The 24256-nt window shown below is 43.0% G+C and overlaps 2 protein-coding genes across 19 annotated transcripts; both read left to right on the top strand.

The window, feature by feature from the left end:
* The first annotated feature begins 753 nt into the window (after positions 1 to 753).
* Positions 754 to 2304, top strand: LOC122048815 (leucine-rich repeat extensin-like protein 3). Its single transcript, XM_042610338.1, has one exon. It carries the CDS (start codon positions 754 to 756, stop codon positions 2302 to 2304), a length of 1551 nt encoding a protein of 516 aa, XP_042466272.1.
* A 1521-nt stretch (positions 2305 to 3825) lies between these two features.
* On the top strand, positions 3826 to 9706 carry LOC122047673 (RING finger protein ETP1-like). Of its 18 annotated transcripts, none has more exons than XR_006130643.1 (10): positions 3826 to 4433; positions 4844 to 4893; positions 5041 to 5166; positions 6107 to 7052; positions 7134 to 7304; positions 7778 to 7980; positions 8051 to 8319; positions 8419 to 8550; positions 8794 to 9013; positions 9189 to 9706. XR_006130643.1 is itself a non-coding variant. In XM_042609100.1 (5 exons), the coding sequence occupies exons 1-4, from the start codon at positions 4527 to 4529 to the stop codon at positions 5121 to 5123; spliced, it is 246 nt and encodes an 81-aa protein (XP_042465034.1). In that variant the 5' UTR covers positions 3826 to 4526; the 3' UTR covers positions 5124 to 5166; positions 7134 to 7225. The 18 variants fall into 18 exon arrangements, 2 of the variants coding, with proteins under 2 accessions (XP_042465034.1, XP_042465032.1); XR_006130644.1 differs by having other exon boundaries at positions 5031 to 5166; XR_006130639.1 differs by having other exon boundaries at positions 3826 to 4559; positions 4651 to 4893.
* The last annotated feature ends 14550 nt before the right edge of the window (positions 9707 to 24256 follow it).

The following is a 24256-nucleotide window of genomic DNA, read 5'->3' as shown; positions in this document are numbered from 1 at the left end:
AGGGCTGGTATCGTGCCGTTGGGCTGCAACGGTCGAATTTCCACGAAGGGCAGTCGACTGCATGTTTTAGCAGTCGATTGGTAGGCGGAGTTTTCCAACCCATGACCTATATAACCAAGCATTGGAAACTTGGTTAAAGTTGACGAAATTAGTGGTGGTTAACCCTAATTAGAGTCTCCTAGTGCCCAAGTGATCTAGCGTGTTTGTACAAGGTTGTGGCGAGATTTCTCCACCCACAAGGAGTTACACGAGCTAGCCGGAGGTTTTCCGAGGAGTCATCCACCGACGGATCGGGATCGTCCACCTTACGGACAGCCGTAGAGTAGGAGCTTCATCTCCGAACCACATTACACAACGTGTCATTGGGTTTGCTTCTTGTTTATTATTTTCTAGGGTTAGTTTTCCTTTTGTTTGTTAGTATTTTTGTTTCCGCTGTGCACTAACAAGCGTAGGAAGCGATGATTTGGGTGAGACGCTATTCACCCCCTCTAGCGGACGTCAAGATCCCAACAATATATAAATATGGTATTATTAAAATACTTTTGATAATGAATAACAAAATATATTTTGACTGTTAAAATACCCTTGATATGTATACTAAGCACAGTTTAAAATGATGGGGTTCGTAAAAATAAAATAATAGATCATAAAAAATACTTAAATATTTTTTAAAGATTTTTTTTTTTCATATCATTGCTCAATTTAAAATATCTCTTCTTCCTGGGCACGCCAAATAAGACGCATCCGCCGTCAATGCTGCTCGAAGCTTTCCGATGGAACAGAGCGGAGCCATTGATGTCTTCACCTTCTCAACGCTTCTCGTCTTCTTCGCCATTCCAACCTCCCAATTTAAGACTCATTGATGCTCACAGCAGAGCGGGCACAGACACCGAAATCTTCCACCGCCACCAACAAGAACACCATCGATGCCTTCTCAACTCTCTCCTTGCAACTCTTTTGCTTCCACGACCAGAAATGGCGGCGCTGCTCCTTCTTCTCTCCCTCCTCCTAATCGCCTCTCCCTCATTCTCCTTCTTCGTGGCGTCATCTGTTGTAGTGCAAGCTCCTGCGGAGTTTGCTCCTAAACCACCGAGCCAGGCGCACGTAGTAGAAGAAGAGCTGAGAACGAGCAGAACACGAAGTCGAAGTAGAAGGCGGCGGCCATGGCCGCGGCCACGGCAGACATCGCCGTCGTGCGATCCTCTGTTCCGATATCTATTCGGAGCGTGCGGACGGTGGCCGTTTCCTACCACGCCTTTCCCCGACAACCCTTTCGTCCCTTCTCCGCCGCCGCCTCCCTTTGTTCTTCCTCCGCCCGCACCACTTCGGGCGCCGCCGCTTGTTCCATCTCCGCTACCTCCTGTGCCAAGTCCTCCACCACCTCCTGTGCCAAGTCCTCCACCACCGTCGCCGCCACCTCCGCCGCCAGTGTTCCTGCCTCCGCCTCCGCCTCCGCCTCCTTTGGTACCCTCTCCGCCGCCTCCATTGGTTAATCTTAATCATCCGCCAACGATTCCTCGGTTTCCCTCGCCGCCTCTCCTTCCCTCGCCGCCACCTCCCCCGCCAGTGTTCCTACCTCCGCCTCCGCCTCCTTTAGTACCCTCTCCGCCGCCTCCATTGGTTAATCTTAATCCTCCGCCAACGATTCCTCGGTTTCCCTCGCCGCCGCCGCCGCTTTTAATTCCGTTTCTTTCCTTTCCACCACCGGCATACGTCTTCCCGACGCCTCCGGTGCCCGTAGCGGTGCTTCCTCCGCCAAGCTTTCCGGCAATAGAGCCGCCTCCGTTGGTTCCGCTCCCACCCGCCGACCCCGATTTCCCGGGAATACCATCCTCTCCCGTCGTTCCGTACGACCCACCTCCGACGGCATTTCCGCCGCCGCTACTAGAGTTCCCGCCATCCTATCCTTTCCCGCCGCAAGTTCCCGTTATCGGCACTCCCCCGTCGAGCGATGACCACCCGACCGTTCCACCGCCGCCGTTGGTTCCAGTAGGCAGCAGCCCCCCGGAAGAATTCCCACCACTGCCGATGTTTCCGCCTCAATTCCCGACGTATGGGCCCCCTACCCTGTTTCTCCAGCCACCGTTGTTGCCCATCGGGGACGACCTTCCGACTCCTCCTACTGGAATAGAGCAACCGCCTATTCCATTTCCCCCGCCGTTGGTTCCGCTGTCCGAAAGCCCGCCGATGTTATTCCCTCCGGAAGTTTCAACAGACAGGGCTCCTTCAACTTCTCTTCTGCCGCCGTCGGTGCCGGTCGGAGACGCCCTCCCGATTCCGCCGGCGGAAACAGAGAAGCCTTAATTCCAATTAGACGGCGCTACTTACTAATATTTATGTAATAATAAATCTTTTTTACTACCTTTTGCTTTACTATAATAAAATAAAAAATAATCATTAAAAAATTAAGGCCTTTCATCAATCCGCTCACAAAATTTTCTAGGCAATTGACAATGAACATTTGTAGTTACTTATCAATCTATTTGGTTGAAAGCGTCGACGCCTCAACTAAAGCAACCTCTTCGATATCAAAGCTATAGTAAAACATTGAAGGAAACCAATCTCATCTTTATTCTTTAGTCCCCATCTCATCTTTAGTGGACTTGTGAAGGATGATCGACTTTAATCTCATAAATTTTTATTATCATGGTTGAGAGTATCCACATCAGTTATTTTATTTAAAGATTTTACTCTAAATTTTAAATAAGATAGTTAAAAAGTTTTTACATCAGTTACTCTATATATTCCTTAAATTTAGATTTGATGAATAATGATTTTCTAAATTTAGGAAATAAAATATCTACTCTAAAAGTAAAATAATATTTTTTTAATATCTCTCCTTCCACTTATTCTTTTCAATATCTCTTCTTACACTCATTCCATAAATATAATAATAATAAGAAAAAAAAATAATAAAAAATTAAAGATAATATAAATTTTAGAGTAGTTGATATAATATGAAATGAAAGTGATTGTCTAAATTTAATAAAGTAAGTTATTTATATTAAATTTTAGATATAGTGATAGGGAAATTGATATGGATACTCTAAGGACGGAGGTAGGATCTTCTTCAGTTAGGCTATAAAATAATTAATAAATCAAAATATATATAATATTATAATCATTAATCATTATTTTATAATTATTTTTTTTTAAAATTTGAAATCTTGTATAATAACTTTAATATCAATTTTTCAAAGATATTTTTTTTTCCACGTATACAATAAGATTATCATTGGGGTAATTTATTAAAATATTTTTAATATTTCAATCGAGTCATGATTATATCTCTAAAATTTTTACGGAGCCATTTATGTGCATCATATTTTACAAACACGTTATCCAAAATTTATTTTCACAGTCAACTCTTCCGTTATCTCTCGTAGAATCTTTCATGTAAAATATACGTGACCATTTTTAGTGCCACCTCCTCCTGCAAGATTGAACTAGCGAGTTGGGATTTCCTGTTCCCCATCTCCATCTTCGACCCTTTCTCTCACTACAATAAAAGTGACTTTCCGCAATACATCATCAATGGTGTGTATTTAAAGTGCGCCGTTAATAATAGTTTTTATGGTGCACCTAATTATACGTGCTACGGATAGTATCATATTTATACAAATAATGACGTTAAGAAAAAATACACTGTCAATAAACTTTTCTACGACGTGTAAAATGCACCGTTAAAACTTAATATTAACAGCGCGCGGAGTGCGCTGTTAATAAGTATACCTAGTTACAATTACTTTTAACAGCGCATTATTGGCAGCTCGCTGCGGATACACTACTGTAAAATCCTGTTTTTTTAAGTAGCCACATGTGCGTCTCTTCACCTTCGTCAAAAAAATCCCTGCCGCCTTTCCTCTCTTCGCCTTTGCCAAAAAAATCCCCGTCCCTTTGCCCCTTTGTCTTCGTGGTCGCGGTCCGCTCCCCCCCACCCCTCTTCGAGCTTTATCAAAGGCGGCCCCCTCTTTGAGCACCATCAGCGACAAGGGCGCTGCCCCTCCCCTTTCGAGCATCATCAGCGGTAGAGGCTCCGTCCCCTCCCTCTCTTCAAGCCCTATCAACAGAGGCACCCCCTCTTTGAGCACCATTAGCGACAAAGGCACTGCCCCTCCCCCTTCGAGCACCATCAACGGTAGAGGCTCCGTCCCCTCCCTCTCTTCGAGCCCTATCAGTAGAGGCACCCCCCTCTCCAAGCACCATCTCCCTCCCTCCCTCTCTTCAAGCACCATCAACGGCAGAGGTGCCATGCCCTCCCCTTCGAGCACCATTAGCATTAGAGGTACCTCCACCCTCTTCGAGCCCTATCAGCAACCCTTCTTCGAGGCCCATCAACAAAGGTGCCCATCAGCGGCAGAAGCCCTCCCTTTGAGCCCTATCTCAGTAGAGGCGCCCTAGCACCATCTACGAAGGGGATGGAACGAGGCATGGTAATTTTTCTAGCCCGATAATAGTCAGATGACATCTTGGCATTGAGGGAACCCTCAGCCGTTTCGATTTTCCCTTCTTCGAATCAAGCCACCATGGCGGCGGAGGACAGCTCGTCGACGGGAATAGTTAGTGATCCTTGTGTTTGTCTTCTTATCTTTGGATCCATTGTGCTAGTACCCAGTTGATCCTTGTGATTGGTATATTTCTGATCCTTAGCTCAAGGTGGATGAGGAAGAGTTATTTAGTGTCGAATCCTGCTGGGTTGAGGCTCGAACGACCTGCGACCACCTGTCATTGTTGTGCTACCACTTATCCTAAATTCCTCTTTCGGTTCCTCTTGCTCTAGGTTTGCCTCTTCATCAACTTATGAATATCTGAATATCTAATTCAAGTTTCTTTTTTTTGACAGCAAATCATCATACTATGATTCCATGTATCTGGAGATCAAGACAAATCAAGGTAGGAGATAAACCCTAACAAATTTAGAGGTTTTGTAAGGCCCTTCCTCGATTCGAATGGTTCACTATGTCTAAACTCCATCACTTGTTCGTAATAACGTCTCTGAAACATCATTTAGTTAACTGATTGTCTTAAAGGAAATTTCAGGTGTCATCACCCTGCTGAAAACTGGTTGTGTTTTAGCTGCAAAGATATTTTCTGCAATCGTTTTATCAATAAGCACATGGTGAACCATCACCAAGAAATTGGGCACTGCCTTGCTTTGAGTTTCAGGTTAGATAAATTACCCTCTTAGTCCATGAGCTGATTAACTTTGAGTGAGTGCCTGTTTAATGCTTTGTGATTAACAACATCGGGCAGCGATGTATTAGTTTGGTGCTTTAACTATGATGCATATATGGATGTTCAGATGATTAGGCAACTATGACCTATTTATGAAGTTACCCATCTACTAAAGTTTGGTGAGCGACCTTCAACTATCACTCAAACTTTAAAGATAAAAAATCGGAAACTTGCATCTTTGTTAGCAAGTTAATTTTCTTCCACTGTGTTTTATTATTCCCTAGTGTTTCCTTCAACTATTATGAAAACTTTAATCCTTCTAAAACCACAAGTTAAGTTACATGCAGTTGTTATCATATCTGAGCCTTTTTAGTTTGGTAGAAATCTATATAAGCTTTATTAGGTAGCAGTAAAATGCCACATTCTATATGTTAGCAGTTACTTTTTATTTATTTTCCTTGTGTTTTTGGTTTATGTATTTTCCCCACTTTTTCCACTTTCTCCTTGTGTTCAGGTTTATGTTCCATTTTTGTATATGCGCATCACTTTGTGTAAACTTTAGCTATTTCTATGTTTCGAAATCAACATATATATTTTTATCTTACAATCAATGTTAAGAACGTAAGGTTACTTCAACTCATTGTCTATAGTTTGATGAATTGAATATATGCTAAAGGTTGAATCCAAAAATATGTATGCATAAAAGTTTTCATGAAATCATCTAAATGAGGTCTAAGAAAGCTAACTGATCACGTAGATAGTTATTAGTTCATTCTTACATTATTGTTTATTTGACTTTGAATTCATTGGTTAGTTCCACTGCTAAATCTTCAATTAGTTATTTCTGTTCTTTTATTAGAATTTTCACTTCACCTTTTCATATTTTAAATTAATCTATGTAAACCTAAGCCATGATCTTAATGCATATCAGCTAATAGAGGAATTGACAAAGTTGGACGAGAAGCTTAAGCTCACTGAATCACTATTGGAAAGTGATCTTGTCCGAGAGTTGAGTCGACGGACGCTGGGGAGATGGCACTCACGTTGTCTGGATGTAGACTGAGGATGACATGGACCTCCAACGAGCTAAACCTGCAACAACAAGTCGTTAATGCCGAGCCAGGGAGGGGTTCCCCGGTGATGGCCCTCTGACGACAAATGGATGAAGTAGAGAATAGAAAAGAGCAGCAGTGTAACTGTGGCTACCGTAGTCATGGACATCCTTCCGTCGAAGTCTGGGGGTCCTTATATAGGGCCCTGAGGGGCACTTGCATGCTTCCCGAGGCGTGCATACTTCTCAAAGCATACCTGGAAAGGATGTGTCAAGAAAGCGTGCATGACATCATACCTTAATAGCTTGAGCATATCCCTGACGTGACAATGGAAGCTTCCACCGTACGATTCTCTGTCTGACCATGCCACCAACCATGCCGCATGTTGACGACACTGGTTCCGAGGAAGATATCCCCAGCTGCACCTTTTGTCCGTTATTGGGTCGAGCGGAGAGTCGCTCGGCCAGTCTGTCGTCCGGGTGATACCATGGCTGGGCTGAGCATTCGCTCGGCCCATGATCTACTGGCCGGCTTCGTCCTGTCGAGCAAGGGAATCCTGCCTGCCTGGTCGAGGCCGCATCCACCATTTAACCGAACGAGACGGCCGCTCGGCCTTCGTCCTTCCCCGCTTGAGCTTTATGAGCGTCGGAAGCTCGGTACTTGGCCGAGCTGTCGAAGTGTCAGATCGGCTACTCCTTATGCCGACCGAGAGGGTGACTCACCCGATCGGACGAATGCCCGGGACGTTGACCACTTTAACTATAACCCTCCACGTGGCGATGACCTTCTATAAGGCGGGCCCCACCTTTACCACCGGATCACAAGGTAGTCATTATATTTCCTTCATCTAGTTTTTAATGATATTTGTTTTGTGAATTAATGGTTGATGGGTGAGTAACTTTGCAGAATCTTGAAATTAAGAAGATAAATGATGAGAAGAAAGTAGCCTTGGCTGCTCAATTTGCAGCAGAGGCAACACTTCGAAGAGTTTATGCAGCTCAAAAAGATGATGACACACCTCCAATTGAAGCCATTCTGGCACCTCTTGAGGCAGAGTTGAAGTTAGCACTGCAAGAGGTATCTGGTTGAAATTTTATTCCAACAAAATTATTATTCAGCTAATATTTCTTGGAGAAAACATCTCAATTTTGTATTTCACATCTATTTCTATCATTATCCAACTACCTTGAATCAAAGAACAACTTAATTTCTGTACGAGATATATGAATATGTTTTTTGTATTATACAACTTAGATATAAAGGAAACTTTTCAACTGCACAACATGATGTTCAAATTTGTCATATTGGGAGGTAGTTTTACTATCCTGAACACAGCTATTCTAAAGCTGTGTATATGCATTGCAGCTACCTTATGGTCATTCAGATACAGATCTATGCAATGCCTGTTATGATCTGATATCATTTGAACAAACAGTTCCATGTTATTTAAACTTCAAGCCTTAGTCTTTCCTGTTCAGGTTTTAAACTTGTTCCATTGAAGATATTCCATCCTTTTTGGAAGGTTAACATTTCTTCTATTTTTTGTGCAGATTGCAAAGCTACAGGATGATAACGAGGCTTTAGATCGACTTACTAAATCAAAGGAAGTAGCACTATCTTATGCAATGCGTTTTTAGTGATGCAGAACCTTGGGCTTGCTCATGAAGGCAAAGGCTAACTTCTATTTAGGAAGACTAGATCAAGCATTTGAATTGCTGAAGAAGCTTGAACAAGGGAAAAGTATAGTTGACAAGTACTATTAAATTTGTTGTAAAATTTTAGTTTATTGTCTTTGTTAATGAAATTAATTTTTTTTAATATAGATAAGACCATCAACAACATACATTTGCACGATGAGGATTATTATCCGTAGCGCGCACTGCACGTTACGAAAAATATTATCCGTAGCGCGCAATGCGCGTCGCAATGCACAACGCGCGTCGCAACGCACAATGCACGCTGCAGAAAGTAGATTTGCAAGTTACAAAAAGTCATTTTTGTTGTAGTGTCTCCTCGATTCGTATGACCACGAGAAACAAGAAGTTCTTCAGCGGCATCGTGAAGCGCTTCCTTGGAGATCAGCACCACAAAGGTCGGTCTTTTATCATTCTTCCTCCTTTTTCACACTAGATTTTTGAGCTTGCTTCACCATTTGATTCCTCAATTCTTTGTGGTTGTTGCAAACGGGAAGGAGGAGGAGGTCTTGATAGCTATCGCAACGACGAAGCAAAGGGTGTTCTGGTACGAGACGCAAATGGCGACCACCAGGAACTTCATCCCCAAGCACAAGATTGGTGAAGGAGGATTCGACCCAGTCTATAAGGTATTATGGCAGAGACAATTGATGAATTGATTCAGTAGAAGATGAGTTTGGTGTTGATTAGGGTTTTGATTAGAGCTGTGATACTCATCTAGAATTTTCATCTAGAAAATTCATCTAGATAGACACATAAAGATGGGACCCACCATTTCACTTTTTGTGGGCCCCATCGTTTATGTGTCTATCTAGATGAATTTTCTAGATGAAAATTCTAGATGAATATCATTTCTCTTTTGATTAATGCAGAAGCAAGGGCGGCTCAAGGACAAGCGGGAGGTGGCAGTGAAGTGGCTGGGGCAGGGGTCACGATAGGGCACAAGGGAGTTCGAGAATGAGGCATTGCTGCTGTCACGGGTGCAGCACAAGAACATGGTGAACCTCTACAACTATTGTGCCCATGGCGACGACAAGCTGCTCATCTATGAGTATACCCCTAATGAGAGCCTCGACAAACTCCTCTTCTCCCGTAAGCTCCACTACCATTACTGCCCCTTCTTCCTCACCCTCTTCCCTTGGGATTCCTCTTCCTTTTGTTATTCTTCATGACTTCATCAAATTGGGACTTGGTTATCAAAGATGCAATCCTTCTTTGATCAGCAGCTTTAAATTGAAGTGGTTTTGTTGCTGATGCAATTGAGCAGGAGAAGAGGGGGTTGATCAGAGGAAGAGGAAGGCGGAGCTAGACTAGGTGCGGCGGTGCAAGGTAATCCTTGGGGGTGGTGCTAGGGCTGCTCTACTTCCACGAGTTAGTGCACACCACCACCATCCACCGTGACATCAAGGCCAACAACATCCTATTGATGGTCGGTGGACACCCAAGATCGTACATTTTGGCATTGCGCATCTGTTCCCGAAGGACTAGATCCACGCCCACACCTGTGTTGCCGACAACAATGACTACATGACCCCTGAGTACATCATGCATGGCGTCCTCTCCATCAAGGTTGATGTTTTCAGATTCGACTGCTCCTCCTCGAGCTCGTCGCAAGCTGTAAGAACTCCGCCTTCTCCTCCCTCCCCGACCCAGCGTGAGCAAGAGAGTGAGTTGGGCATTGAAAATTGTCACGCTTATCTCACATGAGAATCTCTATTAGAGAAAACAAAAGAGTTGACGATGGGGATATATTTAAAATACTTTATAAAACATGAAGGACATAAATAGTGTCACAAAAACTTTAGGGATATAATCAGGACTCGATTAAAATATTAGAGACATTTTAATCAATTAACCCGACTATCATTCATTCAGTCATCACTCATTTGATTATGCAATATGTTTTTTACAATTCTCATAGCAAAACATAATTTTTTTATAGTTGCAAGCGATAGAATTAATGTCAATATCAAAAGCTTATAAATCAACAGATATATCATACTTTTTTGTAACATAATTAAATATTCTAAAAGATTACAAAGACCTTTCAATCCTTAAAAGCTTTGTTAAAATACATATCATATATATAAAGTTCATGCTGATTATCAATTACAACGAGATCAAATCTTGAAAAATCTTATAGATAAAACTCAGCCTGTTGCATCATTTTTTTTTTTGTCAAAAGTCAAAAATAAAATTTGTATACACAAATAAGCTACACAAAAGAGTAACTTTGTATCTACCTATGAAAAATGATCATTTAACTTTTAAAGTTATATATCAATAACATCATAGAATAAATCATTATGGTAGTGATGTAAATTTATCACTTTTTGTGGATTACGATGGGTATGCTATAAATCAATAAAAAGCTAGTTTCAATGTGATTGTATCTATCTATAGCTCCCATTCTAGCAAAATATCATGGATGGTCAAGTCATCGGTCAACAAATTGGCTGACGTGCACGCTCTCTAGAAAATGTCAGTGAAGGGGATGAAAGGACCTAAAACAATACTCAGAAATAGGATTAGAATGGCACCAAGGATAGATCCCGGCAGGTCACTTCAACACTTAAGTTAGGATTGCTTAGGTATAAAACTAGACGAAGAATAACAAAAGGAAGAAGAGAGCTTAGTGGAGTCAAAGAGTCACTTCTACTTATCTTCTCTAGTGTTTATATAGCTATCAAAAAAGAATCTCCACGTCAGATGCTACATTCTCCTCCATCATCCTTGGATGAGCCAGTGAAGGAACCAAATTCGACAACCCTGAGTTGCCTCTTCATTCACCAAGCGCACGTGTTTGAAGGAGGGCAACCAGGAGACCAGGTTTGAGGAAGCAGCATGTAGTATCTTCTTGTGATCCAGGAAGCTGGCTGGAGGATTAGCGATTAGATATCCACCCTCTTTTAGCTATGCCATTGCTTTGTCAGCTCCGAGAAAAAGAGCCTTAGAAAGAGAGTCAGCAAGGGGCTCATTGAACATGTGGGTGTTGAAAAGGGCTGTCTTCCTCACTTCAAAACTTTTGTGCTCTCCTGCCCGATAAGTTGCTAACATTGCCCGAGAGGTTGTTGCTTCCATTTGTGCGATTAATAGATTGGTGAGTAGGAAATCTTGCTCAATTTTTTGAGTCAGCAACTCAGCTTCCTTAGCAGCTAGCTGGGTTGCATGAGTAGATTTTAAGTCAGACATTTGAGCATATAATTGCTTATTCTCAGTAAGCTGCTCATCCAGTTTTCTTCTTATTTCTTCTCGGAGGTTCGCTTCTGATTGAAGTTGAGCCTTGAGAGTTTCTGAGGAGGTCTTCCATTGAGTCACTTTTTTATGCTCAGCTTCGACTAACTTTTGAGCTTCTTGCAATTAAGCAGACAATTCTTTTATTCGTTCAGAATTTTGTGCAAAAATAGTTATAGAAATTTGCTATTTTAGCAACTCGTTTTCCTTTGCTAAATCATGAAGTTGTTGAGCAATGCTTGTACTAATTTCCCAATACTAAAAAATAAGCATGGTTACTAGTTTCAAAGAGTGGATAAAAATAGAGGGCTAAGTGGTGATACCTTGGTCTGCTCATACGAAAATTCATCTGCCAGCTCTAGGGGTGTGAGTTTATCAAGCTAGTCTTTAGCCTCTGTCCACGCATTTATTAGGCGACCTCCTAATAATATAGGTAGGGTAGAAGGAAGAAGATAGGGTGGACAAATGGAAGCTTAAGCAGAAGGTAAAGAAAAAATAACTGACAATTGGGGAAGATTCTCTGGAACAGTGGATGTAGTACTTGGGCCGGGAGACATAGAGAGGATAGGATTAGGAGAACAGCCTGGTAACGAAGTATCCTCTTGAGGTTGGCCAGGAGTAGGAGCTGATAAGGTAGGATAAAAGATAGCCAAAGTTTACTCGGGGACAGTTTTGTACATCCTCCTGAGGGGAGGCAAATTGAGTAGAAATGATGGGCTTTGTAGGAGAAGGGACAAGAGTTAACTTGCGTTTCTTGAGTTGTCTCTTGGGAGAAAATGCCTTCTCTGAAGGACAGCTTATAAGGGTAAGAGAATGTTTTGAAGGCAACTCCCCAGACACTACAGTGGCGCTCACCTCGATCCCACGAGCTTCAGAGGCCTCCTCAGAGGGAGGGGGTTCTGGTAAACCCCGCTTGGCCAATAATTCCTTTTCCTTGGCACATAGCTAAGCCTTTTTCAAATCAATTGATTCATTGATCAAAGATATAATAGAATAGAATCCACTGCAAAAAATGAAAGATACCTTAGTTAGAGAAAGTGTAAACATCAAAGTTAACAAAGCTTACTAAAGGGACATGGTAGTCTCTTTTGAATAGGGCTTAAACCAAAAAGATATAAGAAGGCCTCTTATAACCATTTGTGAATTCTAAAACATTGATGGCTCAGTTCAGGGAGATAAGTAGTAAAGATAGAATCATTTTCAATCTTGTAGGATCAGAAAGAGGAGGAAAGGAAGCTAGCCAAGCAGCAGGCCAAGTGACAAAATCAGGTATTTCTACGAAGAAGAAATGAGACTTCCAACCCTTATTCAAAGATAGCATATCCTCGAAGAAGACCGCTTTTGGTTGGGACTGGAATAACAAAACCTTAAAATTTGATTTCTTAGGATAAGAAAATAGATAAAGATTATGAGGAGTAAGAGGGATTCCAAACAGGTGGAACAATATGAATATCCCACACATATAACGAAATATAGTCGACGTAAATTATTGAAGTGGGATGTGGAAATACTGACTTTCTTCTGATAAAAATGGATGAACGAGAAAATGTAAACCAACCACTAACTGATTAGATAAAAAAGTTACATGATTATTAGGGGGAAGATGAGGATGCTCATCTGAGGAAGGAATACGAATATGGTAATTGTGATGAATTTCATATATAGAATGGAGATATGCCCTATCAGAGGCATCAAACTTCGAAGAGGAAAGGGTATACCAGGGAGAGAAAGATTCTTGAGCTATGGTAGAATGAAAAATAGACAAAAGATCAATGATTTACTAGGTGTAAGGTTAGGGGTAGAAGAAAGCCAAGGGGAGAAGAGATCGTCGGAAGGAGAGATTGAAGAAGATAAAAGACAGTGCGAAGAATGTATAGGGCCTAGGGTTTTATAAGAAGGAATTTAGTTACACCTAATATGGGTTGTAAGGAGTGGATCCCATGTAACAGTGTGAAAGGGGACATAAAGAGAAGAAGGAAGAAATAGTGAGGCTTGGATAAGATGAATACGTTCGGTAAGCAAACCTCGGTCGGAAACATAGGGCCAGTCGGGATGAAACTAATGGAATGACAATGTGAATACGTATATAAAACAGATAGAGATCAGTTGAGAATATGGTTCCAGACGAACCCAGATGGGCGAAGTATTAGCAAACACACTTACGCCCAGCAACGAAGCCTTGATCGATCATGAAATTCCGACCGAGAAAAGTTCGGTCGAGGATGCAAGCTCGATTAAACTAAAACAGAAATAGGATTAGCGAGTTCAGATACGCTCGATATCATAGGATCGACCGAGCATAAAGTATCGGCCAAGTTAAAATAACAGAGGAACGCTTGACAAGCAAAGCCACACCAAGCTTAAGGGTGTGCATCCCTAAGCAGTCCTTGTAGTCAGTCAAGTAGAGACCGATTGCATGTCATAAAGCCCAACATGACTTAGTCGGGAAATATCCGGTCGACATATATATGACTCGTTCGATAATATAATCTCGGACGGTCTAGCAGGCGTACGAACCGAGACAGTTAGAGGGGACTCGGTTGGGAAACATCTGACCAGACATAGATGTGACCTGTCCGGTAGTATATTCCCGATCGAGCATATATATGACTCATTCGGCAATATAATCTCGGATAGTCTAGTAGACGTACGAACCGAGATAGTCAGAGGGGACTCGGTTGGGAAACATCTGACCAGACATAGATGTGACATGACCGGTAATATAACCTGGTTACAACCAAGAGGATTGTTAATCCAGGGAAGTGAAAAGTGCACTAAGAAAATTCTCCTTCTCTGAAGGCGGAGAAGCCTTTTACACTCTAATTGCTCAGAACTACTGCTAGGAATTGCTTACAGATTGATTGCTTGAGTTGTTGTTGAATTCCTAGCTCCAGGGGTCTTTTTATAGCTCCTGGAAAGTCTATCCCGAGGGTCCAAGGCGCCTCCAACAAGGTTCAAAGCTCCAGGGGCCTTTTGCCGGTAGAGTCTTCCTAATCCTCTTTGGACATTTACTTTTGTAATGCCCATATTCCCTACACTCAAAGCACATTATATGTAATTTACTTGAAATTAAGTTGCTTGAGTTACCTAGGGTTGAGGATGGATATGAGCTCTCTCCTTCATCCCTTCCGGAGGTAGAGGCTTCTTCTTCTTGCTCCAGTCTTGAAGAAGAACTCTCCTCCTCTTCTTCCTTAGATGTTGAGTAGCCCTCAACTTCTAATTCCATACCTCCATGATGTGAGCTACTTGGCTCACTTGACTCCTCTTCATGACTTGAATTGGAGCTCTCCTCATGGAACTTAGCCAAGTTATTCCACAACTCCTTGGCATTGTTGTATCCACCTATCTTACACAAGATATCATTAGGTAATGAAAATTCAAAGATTTTCGTTCCTCGTTGTTGATTATGGATTGGTGGATTTGTTCCTTCGTCCACTTCTTCTTCTCGAGAGGTTCTCCTTCTTTATCCACCGGAGGAATAAAACCTACTTGTACACAATTCCAATTTACTAGGTTAGTCATAAGAAAATACTTCATTCTTACCTTCCAATACGCGAAGTCGTCGCGATCGTAGAAGGGTGGAATCATGACGTCTTCTCCAAGTTGATCCATTCTCTAGCTCGTGCTTCCCCGGGTGTTAATCCGACGAAGAGCGACCTCGCTCTGATACCACTTGTTAGGACCTTCGGACGCGGCTAGAGAGGGGGGGTGTGAATAGTCGACCCCAAATTCACGTTTCTTTCTACAATTTTAGTTAGCGCAACGGAAATAAAAGATAGAAACGAAACAGGAGAATATCAAACCTCAAACACGACGATATAACGAGGTTCGGAGATGATACTCCTACTCCTCGGCGTGTCCGTAAGGTGGACGAATCCTATCAATCCATCGGTGGATGAGACCCCGGAAAATCGGCTAATAAAAACTCCTTCTGGGTGGAGAAACCTCGCCACAATCTCTCTTGCAACAGCAAGATCGGAGTACAAAGATAAAGCAAGAAGCCAAGAACAATATGAATGTAAAAACACTAGTTTGCTTGCCTTCTCGTCGACTGGTGATGAAGCAACCACTTCACGGATGCCAACAACAACAGCAACTGATCAGTTGGAGTCCAGCCGAGGGAAGCTCACACGAAGCTTCAGCAGTGGAGAGCTCAACAAAGCTCAGATCGCAGGAGCAAGAAGAAGTCCACATCCCTGTAGAGGCCCTCCACCTCTTGATTTATATGAACCTGAGAAGAAGAAGACACAGACACAGAAATCTAGCCGTTGTGACTCAACGGCTAGACCTGGACCGATCAGGCTCCACTCTGATCGATCCATGACAGATCTGATCGGTTAGCGGACCGATCAGGCCCTAGGTTGATCGGTCCCCAGACCGATCCCAACTCTCACAGAGAGTTGGTTGCAGAGCCCAGATCGGTCTGTGGACCGATCAGGCCATTCCTTCTCCCAATCTGTTTGGTTATTGATCGGTCACCAGACCGATCAGATGACCCATAGTGAGAATCAGTGTATCACTGGATCGGTCAGCAGACCGATCCAGATACCCATAGTATCACTGGATCGGTCAGCAGACCGATCTAATTTCCCAGCCTTAAACCCTAAAGCCTTCTTGATCTAGAGAACGAGCTACCAAGCCCTCTCTGACCTAGTCTGGAGAACGAGCTACCGAGTCCTCTCTCCGACTCCCACGTCCGGTCCAGAGAACGAGCTACCGAGCCCTCTCTGACCTAGTCCGGAGAACGAGCTACCGAGCCCTCGCTGACCTAGTCCGGAGAACGAGCTACCGAGCCCTCTCCGACTCCATCCAGTCCAGAGAACGAGCTACCGAGCCCTCTCCGACCTCCCATGCCAAGCTTCCATACTTGGACTTTTCCCCGTGCCCAGCTCCCTTCTTGGACTTTTCCCGTGCTAAGCTCCCTGCTTGGACTTTTCCCGTGCCAAGCTCCCTGCTTGGACTTTTCCGTGCCAAGTCTCCATACTTGGACTTTTCCCGTGCCAAGCTCCCTGCTTGGACCTTTCCGTGCCAAGTCTCCATACTTGGACTTTTCCCGAATCAGGTCAACTCAAGTCGGGTCAACCAGGTAAACCTTGACCAAAGGTTGCACCCACAATCCCCTAAGTTCCTATTCTTGTCAAACATCAAAATATAACTTCTCTATTCTTGTCAAACATCAAAATATACCTCGAGTTAGGTCAACTCGAGTAGGGTCACCCAGGTCAATCTTGACCTAAGGTTGCACCAACAATCTCCCCCTTTTTGATGTTTGACAAAAACCATAATCAAGTTAGGTTAACCCGATAACCTAACTTAGGTTTTTCAATAGTTCTCCAATGTTCTTCCTTGAACATTCTCTGAACATTCTCCCTAAACTCCAATGTTCTTCCCCTTTTTGACACACATCAAAAAGGAGTGAATCAAGGTCAAGAGTTTCTTCCTAATGAAAGTCCCATACCTTTCATTGAAACCCTTAATTTCCCCCTTGAACATTCTCTGGACATTCTCCCCCTTTTTGACACACATCAAAAAGGAGTGAATCAAGGTCAAGAGTTTCTTCCTAATGAAAGTCCCATACCTTTCATTGAAACCCTTAATTTCCCCCTTGATACTAAAATCAACAATCAACTTAGTGATAATCACTTAAAAAAAACTTGACGAGCAAAAATTCCCCCTAAAAGTCAACTCCCCCTTGACCATTAGGTAAAACTCCCCCTAAAGTTCAACTCCTCCTTAACCATTGCACCAACAATGTCTTGGAGAGTTTCAACCCTTTAGAAATCTAAAGCACCAACTTCCATAGCTGAAATTTCAGACAACAGTCGAAAATCAGCATTTTGGCACGCTCTGATCGGTCACCAGACCGATCAGGACTCCACTGGATCGGTCACCAGACCGATCCCCCCTTCCCTGGACTTCCCTGGACTGATCAGAATCTTCTCTGATCGGTCCATAATTCTCTGATAAGAATTTCTGTTTTTCTCCCGAAATTCAGAAACCCCTAAAAAATTACAGAAAATTCCAAAAATTGTAAAATTTTGAGGATACATTCCTCATAATATATATTATCATGGAAAAATAGTTTTCTATGAAAATAACTCCCATTTTTAAATCTTGATACAAAGTTCGAAAGACTTTGAAATAGCTCAAGGTTAATCCATTTTGTATCAACTTGCTCAATGATGAATGCTATCACTAGAAAAGCTTCATCAAGGTTTTTCAAATCAATTTTGAAATGATCTTAAACCATTCAATTTAGGACCATAATCTTAGGGCTAAATGTACATGACTTGTACACAAGTTTTCCCTATGATCCTCAAATTCGAATTAGGCTCATCTAGGTACAAGAACTATGCACCTTGATCCTAACTCATAATCCTAATATCTCACACACATCTAAGGTGTATCAAACACATCCAAGTCAATTTTGATGTGAGATATGGGTTTAGGTCATCTTAAGCTAAGTTCTCATGCATTTTCTAAACAATAATTTGATCTCCATATCAAATTGTGTTTCTATCCTTAAATCAAATTAATTGATCATAAATGCAAGAGATGATGACATGGCATAAAATAATATCATAAGTGGAAACATGTGTCAATGTCATGATTGTTGGTGCAACCTTAGGTCAAGGTTGACCTGGTTGACCCGACTCGAGGTGACTTGACTCGAGTTGTATTTTGATGTTTGACTTGGGAAGATTGTCGGTGCAACCTTAGGTCAAGGTTGACCTAGTTGTGTTGCATGTTGATGTTTGACACTCGTGAGAGAGTTGTATTCTTGATGTGGGACAAGAATAGATGTTTGGGAGATTATTGGTGCAACCGTAGGTCAAGGTTGACCTGGTTGACCTGATTCGGGAAAAAGTCCAAGTATGGAGACTTGACCTTGGAAAAGTGAGCTTGGCACGCGAAAAGTCCAAGTATGGAGACTTGGCTGGAAAAGTCCAAGTATGGAGACTTGACGGAGAAGTCAAGCAGGAGCTTGGCACGAGGAAAAGTCCTAAGCGGGATGTTAGGCGGTGTGGAAAGTCCTGGTGAGTAAGAGGTCAAGGTTGACCAGGTAGTTGACTAGAAAGTCCTAACCGGGATGTTAGGCGGTGTGGAAAGTCCCGGTGAGTGAAGCGAGGCGGTGGGAAAGTCCTAGCTGGGATGTTAGGCGGTTGGAAAGTCCCGGTGAGTGAAACCGAGGCAAGGAAAATCCAGATGGATCGGGGATGATCGGACTTACGGTGTTGGAAAATCCGATGGATCGTGATGATCGGACTTACGGTGTTGGAAAATCCGATGGATCGAGGATGATCGGACTTCGGTGTTGGAAAGTCCAAGTAGGTCAAAGGGATTGACCGGACACTGGTGGGGAGTCTTAGCAGTCGAGGAGTGACCAGATGCTAGCATGATGAACCAATAGGTCAAGGTTGACCGGATATTGGTTTGAAGTCTTGGGACTTGGTTTGGGCAAAACCAAGCTCCGGATCGGTCACCGGACCGATCCGGTGATACTGTTTGCTCGATCGGTGCGGTGACCGATCGATCAACAAGCTCTGTTCGATTCTTGATCGATCGGTGACCGTCGGCAACAGAGGCGAAAAGAAGGCGGTGATCGGTCCACGTCGGGACATCTGATCAGATGCAGGCCCGGGACCCATCAGAGACGATGTCGCGGAAGCACAGCCGAGTTGGGATCGGTCTGCGACCGATCGGTATCTGATCGGTCCACGACCAATCGAGTACGCATGGGCTTCGTGCGGCGATCGGTCGGGACCGATCGGCCCGATCGATCCGTAGGATCGAGTTCTAGCCGTTGCGACGCAACGGCTAGTTTCTTCATTGTTCTCCTTCGCAGTATAAAGGGAGGGCTTCTGAGGCGACTTCTTCTTCCTTGAAGTTCTCTCCTGAAGCTTCGCTTCGTGCTCAGAGCTTCTGAGCTCAACTGCTGCTGAAGCTTCGCGTGAGCTTCCCCGACAGTTTTCTCGACTGGCTTGCTGTTGCATCTGTCCGTGGAGTTGCTACTTCATCCGGGACCTCAGTCGACGAGGAGGCAAGCTTGTTTGTTTTACATTCATTTTGTTCTTGCTATTCTCTTGTACTCTTAGCTTGCTGTTGCAAGTGATTGTGGCGAGGTTTCTCCACCCACAAGGAGTTGATATTAGCCGGTTCTCCGGGGACTCATCCACCGACGGATTGATAGGGCTCGTCCACCTTACGGACACGCCGAGGAGTAGGAGTATCATCTCCGAACCTCGTACATCGCTGTGTTAAGGTTTGATTTTCTTCTCTTTCGTTTCTTTGTTGTATTTTCCGCTGCGCTAACCTAATCGTAGGAAGAAACGCGATCGATTTGGGGCGGCTATTCACACCCCCCTCTCTAGCCGAGTACGAAGGATCCCAACAAGTGGTATCAGAGCGAGGCCGCTCTTCATCGGATCAACACCCGTGGGAGCAAAGCTAGAGATGGATCAATTCGGAGAAGACATCACGATTCCACCCTTCTACAACGACAACTTCACATATTGGAAGGTAAGGATGATGTATTTTCTTAGGACTAATATGTTGAACTGGTTTTGTGTACAAGAAGGGTTTTCTCCTCCAATGGATAAAGAAGGAGAGCCTCTAGAGAAGAACAAGTGGACGAAGGAACAAGTCCACCAATCCACGATCAACAATGAGGTAACTAAAACAATTGAATTTTCATTACCTACTAATATTTTGTGTAAGATAGGTAAATACAACAATGCCAAGGAATTGTGGGATAACTTGGCCAAGTACCATGAGGAGAGCTTCACTTCAAGCCATGAAGAGGAGCCTAGTGAGCCAAGTAGCTCACATCATGGAGGGAGCAAATTGGGAGTTGAGGGCTACTCAACATCCAAGGAAGAAGAGGAGGAGAGTTCCTCTTGCTCAAGTTCGGAGCAAGAAGAAGAAGTTTCCACCTCCGGAAGGGTTGAAGAAGAAAGCTCATCTCCATCCACAACCCTAGGTAACTCAAACACTGTGATTTCAAGCAAATTACACATAATGTGTTTTGAGTGTAGGAAACATGGGCACTACAAGAGTAAGTGTCCAAGGAGGGTTAGGAAGACTCCACCGGCACCAAAAGTCAAGGGAGCCGGAGTCCCGACACGCAAAGGCAAGGAGCACGTGGTATGCTTCCAATGCAAGCGAAGGGGACATTATCGGAGTCATTGTCCGAGGGGGAGGCAACCTCACAAGGGCAAGAGACCGAGCACTTCTATAGGGGGAGCTAAGGCAAACCCTAAGGTATCATTTAAGTCTCATTCGTGCAATACTAGTAAGATGCATGCTAGAAATTTTATTGCACTAGTCAATAATGATAAGCATGATAACATTAGAAATCGATACACATGCTTAGGTGCCAAACATGTGAGCCTAGATAAGGATAACACTAGGAAAGCCAACCCTAGAATTACCTCATCTAAGGTTAAGGAGAACCTAGGTAGGAATCCCAAATCAACTAGACACATGCCTAGGAATGCCTCAAAGAAAAATGACAAATCAAAAATTGAGGTACTAGAGAAGGAGAATCAAGTCTTGAGGTCAAGACTTGATAATTTAGAAAAGGCTCTTAAAAACATGGAGAAGTCATCTCTAGGGTTTAAGGGTCAAAAACCAATGTCCAAGGACAAAAAGGGTTTGGGTCACAAACCTAAGTCCCAAATGGTCAAGCCCACTTATCACAATGTTCCATTCGATTATGGAACAAAACCTAGGGCTAGGAAGACCATTACCAAGGTTACAAGGGGAGTCACCCCTATAGTTGACCTTGATGAGACCCAAATGACCAAGGCTTCAAAGCCTAAGAGGGTCATTAGGAGGGTTGCTAGGGAAGTCATCCCTAGTGAATATTTAGTGAACCCAATGAGCTCAAGTAGGTATTGGGTTCCTAGGAGCATCTTCTCTACCCCATAGATGGGTTAGAGAGTGTCAACTCCAATAAGAAGGGTAGTTAACCCAACTTTGAGGAAATTGACACTCAAGGAGCATTTTCAAGGTTTTTGGGAACCTTTGAAAATGAAATGGAATAATCTTTATTATTCTCTCCTTGGAAGAGTAAGTTGTGCCAAAGTGAGAATATATTAATCTTACTTTAAATTGACACAATTTTGAAAAACCTAGAGAAATATCAAATTGGGATTTTGATATTCTCTTAGGTAATCAAGGCAATCCGGGCCTTAACTTAGAAGTGCTACTCTTGTAGAATTTTAAATGGTATAAATCAAACAAGAGATCAAGAAATGCCAACTTGGGTTTTGACATTTTCTTGGAGCACTTTGGGCAATCTAGGATTAGAATTTAAGTTAGCTAAGTGATTAAGGATACTTAGATAGGTAATCTAGGTATTTTATTTGTGTTAACTTACCATGGTTGTTTGCCATTTGCCATGTCATGACACCATATTTAATTTATGATCATTTGAAATGTCATGATAATGCTTAGGTTATTATATGTCATGCTTTATTTAAGTTTTCAAGCTTTATGCCATGACATCATGACATTGGCACATGTTTTTACTTATGATATCATTTATGCCATGTCATCATCTCTTGCATTAATAATCAATGAAATTGATTTAAGGATAAAAACACATTTTGATATTGAGATCAAAGTGTAGTTTAGAAAATGCATGAGAACTTAGCCTAAGTTGACCTTAACCCATATCTCACATCAAATTGACTTGAATGTGGTTTGATACACCTTAGATGTGTGTGAGATATTAGGATCATGAGTTAGGATCAAGGTGCATAGTTCTTGTACCTAGATGAGCCTAATTCAAGAAATTGGGGATCATAGGGAAAGCTTGTGTACAAGTCATGTACATTTAGCCCTAAGATTGTGGTCCTAAATTAAAGGTTTAAAATCATTTTGAAATTGATTTGGAAAACCTTGATGAAGCCATCTTAGTGATTGCATTCATCATTGAACATTGTGATACAAAGTTGACTTAACTTTGAACTATTTCAAAGTTTTTGAACTTTGTATTAAGATTGAAAAATGGAAACTATTTTCATAGAAAACTATTTTTCCTTGATAGTGTATGATATGAGGAATGTATCCTCAAAATTTCACAATTTTTCGAATTTTCTGGAATTTTCTAGGAGTTTCTGAATTTCGGAAGGAAATTCCGAAATCCTGATATCAGTCCTGTGGACCGATCCAGAGAGGATTCTGATCGGTCCAGGAAAGCGTGGATCGGTCACCAGGACCGATCCAGGAGAGTGTGGATCGATCTGGTGACCGATCCAGTGAAGGCTGATCGGTCTGGGGACCGATCAGGGCGTGCCGAATTTCTGATTTTTCAGCTGTTGTCTGAAATTTCAGTTATGGAAATGGTGTTTTTGGATTTCTAAAGGTTTGGAACTCACAAAGACATTGTTGGTGCAATGGTAAAGGGGGAGTTGACCTTTAGGGGGAGTTTTACCTAATTGTCAAGGGGAGTTGACTTTTAGGGGAGTTTTACTCCTTAAGACTTTTGAGGATTAGTGATATGGGATTATCACTAAGTTGATTGTTGAGTTTAGTATCAAGGGGAAATTAAGAGTTTCAATGAAAGGTATGAGACTTTCATTAGGAAGAAACTCTTGACCTTGATACCCTCCTTGTTCTTTTGATGTGTGTCAAAAAGGGGAGAGTGTTCATTGGAGAATTATTGGAGAACCCAAGTTAGGGTTATCGGGTTAACCTAAGCTAGGAAAGAATGTCAAGGAATGTTCAAGGAAGAACATTGGAATTCTTTTGATGTATGTCAAAAGGGGAGAATTATTGGAGAACCCAAGTTAGGTTATCGGGTTAACCTAAGGGAGAATGTCCAGAGAATGTTCAAGGAAAGAACATGGACATTGGAAGATGGTTAGAAACCTAAGTTAGGTTATCGGGTTAACCTAACTTGATTATGAGTTTTGTCAAACATCAAAAGGGGAGATTGTTGGTCAAGGTTGACTGGTTGACACGACTCGAGGTGACTTGACTCGAGTTGTATTTTGATGTTTGACTTGGGAAGATTGTCGGTGCAACCTTAGGTCAAGGTTGACCTAGTTGTGTTGCATGTTGATGTTTGACACTGTGAGAGAGTTGTATTCTTGATGTGGGACAAGAATAGATGTTTGGGAGATTATTGGTGCAGCAGTAGGTCAAGGTTGACTGGTTGACTGATTCGGGAAAAAGTCCAAGTATGGAGACTTGGCTGGAAAAGTCCAAGCAGGGAGCTTGGCACGCGAAAAGTCCAAGTATGGAGACTTGATGGAAAAGTCCAAGTATGGAGACTTGGCACGGAGAAGTCAAGCAGGAGCTTGGCACGAGGAAAAGTCCTAACTGGGATGTTAGGCGGTGTGGAAAGTCCGTGAGTAAAGCCAGGCGGTGGAAAAGTCCTAACCGGGATGTTAGGCAATGAGAAAGTCCTAATCGGGATGTTAGGCGGTGTGGAAAGTCCCGTGAGTGAAGCCAGGCGGTGGGAAAGTCCTAACTGGGATGTTAGGCGGTTGGAAAGTCTGGTGAGTGAAACCGGCAAGGAAAATCGATGGATCGGGATGATCGGACTTCGGTGTTGGAAAATCGAGATGGATCGGGATGATCGGACTTCGGTGTTGGAAAATCCAGGATGGATCGGGGATGATCGGACTTACGGTGTTGGAAAGTCCAAGTAGGTCGAAAGGACTCGACACTTGGTGGGGAGTCTTAGCGGGTCAAGGGTGACGGATGCTAAGCATGATGAACCAATAGGTCAAGGTTGACCGGATATTGGTTTGAAGTCTTGGGACTTGGTTTGGGCAAAATCAAGCTCGGATCGGTCACACCGATCGGTGTACTGTGTTGCTCGATCGGTGCGGTGACCGATCGATATCGGTCAAGCTCTTTCGATTCTTGATCGATCGGTGACCGATCGCAAGCAACAGAGGCGAAAAGAGCGGTGATCGGTCCGCATCGGGACATCTGATCGATGCGGGGACCGATCGAGACGATGTCGCGAAGCACGGAGTTGGGATCGGCGTGGACCGATCCGGTCTGATCGGTCCACGACCAATCGTAGTACGCATGGGCTACGTGCAGCGGCGATCGATGCGGGGACCGATCGGCCGATCTGAT

The sequence above is a fragment of the Zingiber officinale genome, chromosome 2B, assembly GCF_018446385.1.
Source record: "Zingiber officinale cultivar Zhangliang chromosome 2B, Zo_v1.1, whole genome shotgun sequence".
Taxonomy (NCBI): Eukaryota; Viridiplantae; Streptophyta; class Magnoliopsida; order Zingiberales; family Zingiberaceae; genus Zingiber; species Zingiber officinale.
Note: the sequence above shows the minus strand (reverse complement) of the source record. Positions and strands in the feature narration are given on the sequence as shown.